The sequence below is a fragment of the Alexandromys fortis genome, unplaced genomic scaffold (genome assembly GCF_014885135.2).
Source record: "Alexandromys fortis isolate MF-2015 unplaced genomic scaffold, M_Fortis_MF-2015_v1.1 scaffold_77, whole genome shotgun sequence".
Taxonomy (NCBI): Eukaryota; Metazoa; Chordata; class Mammalia; order Rodentia; family Cricetidae; genus Alexandromys; species Alexandromys fortis.
The window spans coordinates 215183-223661 of record NW_026067967.1 but is presented as its reverse complement, the minus strand read 5'-3'; the positions used below and the strand labels follow the sequence as shown (position 1 = coordinate 223661).

The following is an 8479-nucleotide window of genomic DNA, read 5'->3' as shown; positions in this document are numbered from 1 at the left end:
CAAATTCATTTTATGAGGCCACAGTTACTGTATTACTAAAACCATATAAAGACTCAACAAAATAAAGAATTAAAAATACTCAATGAAATACTGGCAAAACAAACCCAAAAACATCTACCATGATGAGAGGATAGTAAAAACGATAGAGGTAAGACAATTCTTCCAGCACTCTGCTGTGTTCCCATTTTCTCAGCACCAGGATCACTGACTTATCACTTGGATATTTAGTCTTTGCTTTCATTTCCCTTAGAAGCATCGTTGTGGACAGAGAAGATGGATGCCTACAATCTTACCACAGTGACTCAGTTCATCCTCATAGGGCTCTCTGACCTCCCTGAGGTGCGTTATCCCCTCTTTGTGGCCTTTATCATCATCTATCAGATGACTTTGCTGGGAAACGGGGCCATCCTCTTGGCCATAGTGACTGGGAGAAAGCTCCACACTCCCATGTATTACCTGTTGGCAAATCTGTCCGTGCTAGACATATTTTGCCCATCAGCCACTGTTCCCAAAATGCTCAAGAATCTCTTGACTGAAGATCACAGCATTTCCTTTGTTGGGTGTGCTTTGCAACTCTATTTCCTGGTGGCCCTAGTTGGGACTGAAGTTTTCTTGCTGGCTGTGATGGCTTATGACCGGTATGTGGCCATATGCTTCCCTCTGCGTTATTCCCTCATCATGACCAAGGTTCGCTGTGTGCAGATGTTGGTGGGGACCTGGGCAGCTGGTTTTCTCAACTCCTTCATCCACACAATGTCCACCTTTAGCCTGACTTTCTGCAAGTCCAATTGAGTTAACCAGTACTACTGTGATATCCCCCCTGTGGTGGCCCTGTCCTGCTCATCCACCTACATAGCAGAGATGCTTGTTTTAGTGGTAGGAGGTACTTTTGGTGTTGGTGCTTTTCTGATCACCTTGATCTCCTACATATACATCGTGTCCACCATCCTAAAGATCCAATCAGTAGAAGGGAAGCGCAAAGCCTTCTCCACCTGTGTTTCTCATCTTCTTGTCGTCTTCTTGTTCTATGGCACAGCCATATTTACCTATATCCGCCCGTCCTCCAGTCAACACTCTCCTGCCAGAGACAGACTCATCTCTATGCTGTATGGGGTCATCACTCCCATGTTAAACCCCATAATCTACAGCCTGAGAAACACAGAAGTCAAAGTAGCACTCAGAAAAGTTTTACGTCTTCGGATATATTTACAGAAAGCATGATAAAAATTTCTCACACTCTCTTTAGAATGAATTTATAGAAACAAGTAGGAAAATAATAAAACAATGTATTCACAGAATGGAGTTGAACACAAACTTGATATAAAATCAGATATTATTATGCACATCTCTATATCTACTTGAAATAAAATTAATAATTGGAAAATAAAAGTATTTGAGACTGAATAGGTTATATATGCTATCAGAAGTGCTTTGTATATATTGCTGCCTTTTCTGTATCAAAATCTCTGCTATATTCATGCCTATAATTACTTTTAATATATCTTTATTTTCTATTTTTTCCAATTCTATATCTTTCATGTAGTTGCAGATCTTTATCTTTTTCTTATTATGTTTTGTTATTTTAAAAAGACTGTTATTCATGACTATGAAGTCCTTACCTGCACATGTGTATGTGCGCTATTGTACTTGGTAATCCTGTGTGTTTTCCTGTACTTGTTGCTCACAGTATCCATATGAAGGTGTTGGATTTCTGGAACTGGAGTTATAGATAGTAGTGAGTAGCCATGTGGATGTCAGAGTCCAAATTTTAGTGCTCTGCAAGAGCAGAGAATGCTTTTAACTTCGAAACATTTCTTCCACCATTAATTTTAATTAATTTTTTTTATTTTTATGCATGTGGGTGTTTTGTTGGTAGAAGCCATGCTTTCACCCCTGAGAAAGGCACATAAATGTTTTCAAATTGGAACTTGTTAGAATTCAAGTTGCTTTGGAGAGTCCCATCCATTTGGCATAAACCTATGGAAAGAATACTGCAGACTCCTGCACTAATCCTAGGTAACTCACTGGCTTCAGGCCTCTATAACTTTCCCCATTTTTATTCTAATGATAACCCTTAGTTTTTCTTTATTAGTCATGATTGTGCCTGAGTTCACTGGGACCAGAAGCCTCTACAGAAAAAAATGTAATTTCTCTAATCTGTTACAGAAACTGATTTCTCCTGTTGCCTCTGGCTGCCTTTGCAATCATCCTGATTAAGCAGAAGGAACGCACTAAGGCTAATGATTATTACTTATTAAGTTACAAAAAGAGATAAATTTACTCCAAAGAACTTAAGAACTTGGAAAATGTTCTCTTAAAAGATGGCATTTTAAACATTTAGGAACATATAATATAAAGATTTAAGACATAAAAAGTCAGACATATCTCTGCTGCCAGGACATAAATACTCAGATATTTTTCCAGTGTCAAAGTATCAATAAAGGAATCTAAGAATCCTAGTTCCCTTAAAGAAAAAACACATGCAGAATTTTCCATAAACAATAGAAGAACTTTAGTCCCAACCTTTAAAGAGTTACATAATGATTGTTACTATTTTTATAACTTATAAATTATAGTATTAAACTGAAATCCACTTAATAAAGGTGACATACAGGTAAACTTAGAAGCTGGTATACACTTGAAAATAATATTCTACACATCATAATATTCTCAGATTATTCAATATTGTTAAAAAATAAACACAGGGCTTAAATCTCTTACTTTGTAAACACATATTTGCTGCTTGCTAGGGCACAGTATGAGTAAGATGTGCCTAGCTAGATATAAACATTTGGCTTGCATTAGAATAGTTGGAGTAAAGGTCAATGACGTCAAAGGAGTGGGGAAAGAGGAGAAATTAAAGTGAATAATTGTCAGTGGTTCTTGTAAAATGATTAAAGAGAAATGATTTGAAACTGCTCATGCTTGAATGCATTAGAAGTTGTATAAATAAAGATGGCTTGAGCTAGTTGGGGCTTTCAGTTTGAAAGACAACCGGTGGTCAGACTCTTCATTCTTTGCCGACTTCGCTAAACAGTCCTGTGTCAAAAGAACCCAACTGGAGTTGGACTCTGGAATTTTGTCTCCATATGTCTGTGCACCATATGTGTGCAGTGTCCATGGTGGCCAGAGGGAGGCCACTGTATGCCCAGTAATGAGAGTTTCAGATAGTTGTCATCATCAATTGTGTGGTCAAATTGGGCTTGGGTCTTTTGGAAGAGCAAGTTGTCCTCTTAACCTTTGAGCCCTCTCTACAGATACCATTTTATTTTTTTAACTGACAAATTAAATATTTAAGGGTTTATATTGGTTTTATGTCCACAGACACTGTGAGGAATAGCTAAATCTTGTTAGTCAACATGTTACTCCCCTCAATATCTATTATTTTAGGTGAGAATTTCTGAAAGTTTCATTATTTTCTGTGCACCTATGTTACTTTTTGATTTATTTTACATACCAATCACATCTCCCCTCATTCCCTTTCCCCACCTCCCTTCTATGTCCCATCCACTCTTCCCCACCTCCATTCAGAAGAGGTAAGGCCTTGCATGGTAGTCAACAAAGCATGACTTAGCATGTTGAGGCAGAACCAAACTCCATACATGAATATTGGATATTCTTGTCTTCAAAAGTATTGACAACTCCAGGACAGAACAGGAAAAGAGCGTAAGAACCACCAGGTCAGACTGTGGTCATGTTGATTCTATCAGTCTGATGACAAAGAGTCTCAATACTTTCTATGTAATTATAGTTGACTCTGCTTACAGAAGTAATCCATGTGTAATCTAAAGAGGTTCAACATGTTGGTAGGATAAACAATCTCTATTTGCTTTGCAAAGTGTTTATATGTAAGTTTTATCTCCTGGAAGATGGAATATTTTTTTCCCAATAAATTATTATATCTTCACGAGGGACTGGTGTCATCAGTGAGTCACCTGACTGAAGTTCTCCACTAGTCCAGGACTGTTTAGAGAAATGAATGGAGACTTTGCTCTGGTACTTTGTAGTATTGAATAGACGGCACAAAGGTGATAGTACATGCAACAGACTGCGACATTAGACAGTAATTGCTCAGCTATCTTTTCACGAGAGACTTATTAGAGCCAGGGGCTCTTGGTAAGGGTTAAACCAAGACTCAAGGAAACTTTGGCATTAATGCTTTGTGAATAAAGTGGCTGTCCTCTGCTCTAGACTTCAGTTGTAGCTAGCTTCCTTTCTGGTTGCATATTTGGCAATCAATTCCCACAGTTCAGAGCTATTTCCCCTAGATACATGTGAAAACAGTCTCATACTGCCTGCCTTCATCACTCTCTCCTAGGTAAATACAGACGTCTACCTTCCTGCATTTAGCATACTCAACCGGCATTTGGTCAGTGCTTAGGATTTAGGAAAAAGCACTTTATTTAAGATGATCTTTTAAATGATCTCCAAGGACTTACAATTACTACCTGCCCAAGCTGCTGCTCTGGTTTTACCCCAGTTAAAAAGATAATTAACCCCTTATGCTCACTTTCACCTCAGTTTACTGATGATTTTAGTTCAGGAAATTTACAGCCTGTGTTATACTTTCAAGGACAGCAGAAGAGATGATTAACTGCAACCAGGAAAGACCCACAACACCCATGATCTGAACAACTGATAACAGCATAACCAAGAGTTGATAATTTAGAGGTCTAGGTCCCTTTTATATATCTAAAGGTAAACTCCAGACCTAGGCCCATAGAAATTGCAGCATTTGGTATATGTGCTATTTGAATAAGAACCATGGCTTCTCCCTGACTGTTTATGTAGGTTGCATTGTTATCCAATTCTATACCTACTGGGAGAAAAGGAGTCTCATGCTGGTGTAAACAGTTCATCCTCTATTCATAATTTTATTGAAAATAAACCCTTTAGCTCTTTCTCACCACCTAAATATGTGGTGTAGCACAGTATCTTACCCCTCTAGAATTCTCTGATGATTTAATTCATTTCTTTACAAGCTTTCTTCATTAGGAGTTTACTATAAATGCACTAGTCATTCCCACATTTGAGTTGACCGTCACGTATCTCTCTCTGTGTGAAAACTCACTCTTACCTGATTTTTATAGGGCAAAAGGATTCCAGGCCTGGAACCTGCTAGGACCGGGGAATTGCTTGCTTTAAGAAAATACACGGCTGGGAAACATTTGGAATAGATAGAACAATGAAGAACAAGGTAGAATGAGAGAGAAGAAAAGAAAATAAGGAAGAATAAGGATTGAAAGAGAAGGAATAAATAAATGTGGATTGATGAAACCTGTTGGGAGTAGGCTTCTTAACCATTAACTTTTACCTTCAGATGTTTAGCCCCCATTTATCTTATTGTGGTTGTTGGGAATATTTTCTAACAGAGCCTCTCTGTCAGCACAAAGGAATCTAATTAGATCAGATTAAACCAAATTAAATCCCTGAGCTTACTGAATAATAGACTCTCGGGTGGCCAGGAGCATGGCAGGGGGAAGATAGAGGGAGACCACACGCAAACCCCAAACCACGTGTTCCTTGTTCTGGTGTGACCCTAAATACCCTGTGGAGTGGTCTCGATCCTCCCCGGGAGAGGTCAGTACTTGGCAGGCTGGGGTGACACTTCCAACTCAATATTGCATCCCAAACTCTTCGGATATGTGTGTGACAAGGAGCTGAGGTAAATTTATGACACATTTTAGGCCCTCTTTGGGTAAAGGGGCATTGGTTCAAGTCTGGCTGCTTCCTGTGGGCATGGGGTAATGTGGGAGAGGGGAGAGCTGGGAGTTGGTGTGCTCATGCTCAGAGAGAGGTGGGGCTAGAGCAGAATCTGGTTGCTGTCATCCTGGAGTCCTCAGGCAGTTGCTTTCTGAGGGAGGAGAGAAGGCAGGTGGCTAGGAGAAAACAATCTTGTTATTACTGGTCCTATGCATTAACTGCCAGAAAGAATGAAACAGGGTAGTGTCCTGGTTGGAAAGGTAAGGCTCGGGTGTATTAGATACAACCAGATTTTAGTGGGTAGGTGTCCTTCATCTCGGAGAGTTGGTATCAATGGTGAAGTCCCAGGAGCTGTTGCAGGTGTTTGGTGTTATCCGGAGAGTACTTTGTGAGTTGGTCTTGGCCCAGGCAGCAGAAGTGACCTGTAAAATATGCTTGAAACTGGCTGGGGTTAGCAAAAGGCTCTGGAAACTGTTTATCTATCTATCTATCTATCTATCTATCTATCTATCTATCTATCTATCTATCTATCTATCTATCTATCTATCTATTTATACCAGAACTGATTTTGATACAGCAGTAGAACTTTTCAGGAACCTGTAGGAGGACTGGAGCAGATTTACACCTTGGTGTCATAGCAAAAGGCTATTGCTTTAGGTTAAGCCAATTTAAGTAATTGGGAACCCTGGATTTTTCTGATACACCTGAAACCTGTTAGGCACACCTGTCTGTATTTTAACAGGAAACTTTATTAAATGTCAGGGATGAAGTAATAAGTTAACAGCACCTAGATTGTCAAATGCCATTAGACAGATCTGGGAGGGATAAATGAGCAAAGAGGAGACAGCTTTTTAGCTACACGGGCAATCCCAAAGTCTCTCCTAGTCCTTGGAGAACACCAGTCTTAGAAGCAGGGCTTGCCACTAGCTGTTGAGTACAAGAGGCTCAAATCTTTTTTTTTTTTTCTGTTGGGAAAGATTTAATGCACCTGTCTTGGCAGGATGAGTAGATCAATTCCCCAGAAAGCATCCAGGAAACTGAAGAGGTGAAAGGCCACTTTTTGCTGTGTGGTTAGCTATGCCAAACCCAAAGGTAAGACCTGGAAGCAGAAGGTCTTCTGTCTTCTTGGAGGAGCCAAAGGTTGCTGCAAAAGCTGACATGTCTCTGGTTTTTTTTTTTTTGTTAAAATGCCATATTTTCAGACCTGTAAAGGCGCTTGAGAAATATGTACCATTACCTGTTAAACGGGGCATATAAGCTAAATTGAGGTGTATATTTTATCCAATTAGTTAAAGTTTATCTTTACTTTTATCAATGCTAGTAGATGTAAGAAGATTAAAAAGAATATTTTAATAAGTCTAAGAATACTAGCATACATGGCTAATCTTACCAAAGATGGCAGATTAGCACGCATGATTACCCTTAACAAAGATGGCAGACTAGCACACGTGGGTGCCCTTACCAAAGATGGCAGTGAGGTTAAAATGACGGCTACCCACAAAGCACATATACACACAGAAGCATAAATCCACATACTCACACAGATATATTTAGTTCTTTCAAACAGAGAAAATATGTCTAAAATATTTTGTAAACTGCCCCTAGGATCATACTTAGTAAAAACACATTGAGTAAGTAAGCCTATACATTTAATGTTTCAATATTTCCTTATTTTCCGTGTGCTGACAGGGAAGTGTGGGTGCCACAGGTTGAATATGGAAGCGAGAGAACAAATGTTAGAGTTAGTTCTCTCTTTCTATTGTGTGGGTCACAGGGAACAAACACAGCAAATTCAGGTTATCAGGTTCATCAGGCTTGATATATGTGCTTTAACTGCTTGTCCATTTTTCTCACCCCAAATTATGTACATTTTATATAGAAAATAGTTTAATAGCAGATATGTAGGAAAATTATAATTCAAATTGTATAAGCCTACAAAGAAAAAGTTTTTCCTATGAAATTTAAAGAAGCATTTCAAGTTTTACACATATTTTTGTGATTTTTAGTAGAGACATTTGGCCTTATTTTGGTTAGTGTTATATATTTTGAAGATCAGACCATCTAAGGATTTGTTAAAAATTGAGTGTTTTCATAAAATAACAGAAATTAATGAGAAGATGAGCCTATACATACATATCAATTTTATTTAAATATTTAAATAAAGTTTTAGATTGGAAATGTATGATGAGTGGTTTTGAGAAGATAGATGTATTATGTACTTTGAATTATATCAAGAGTATATTTTATTTAGAAAGTATGAAATACGAACTTTACAAATTAATAGCGTAGCACTGAGATAAAAATATTTCTGATGTTTTAAAACACTACAGGAGGAGCAACAGCTTAAATATGCTAAGATATTGATAACATATCATACTGTATCTTAAATATGCTAAGATATTGATAACATATCATACTGTATCTTAAATATGCGAAGATATTGATAACATATCATACTGTATCTTAAATATGCTAAGATATTGATAATATATCATACTGTATCTTAAATATGCTAAGATATTGATAACATATCATACTGTATCTTAAATATGCTAAGATATTGATAACATCATACTGTATCTTAAATATGCTAAGATATTGATAACATATCATACTGTATTTTAATCATCAGTCATATTTTTCATTTGTTAGAGTACAGAAAAAGTGCACAGTGTTACATGTCTGTATTCTTAGCTAATATGCAACACTTAAGGAATGGAGAAATGTGAGACTAAATTACAGTAAAATTCTAGAATACATACGGAGATTAATTCCA

General features: G+C 37.7%; 1 protein-coding gene across 1 annotated transcript; it reads left to right on the top strand.

Moving 5' to 3' along the window:
* The first annotated feature begins 273 nt into the window (after positions 1-273).
* On the top strand, positions 274-1221 carry LOC126508896 (olfactory receptor 5V1-like). Its single transcript, XM_050154383.1, is given in 1 exon segment — positions 274-1221. A coding segment is annotated over 1 exon segment (948 nt).
* Positions 1222-8479: the final 7258 nt, after the last annotated feature.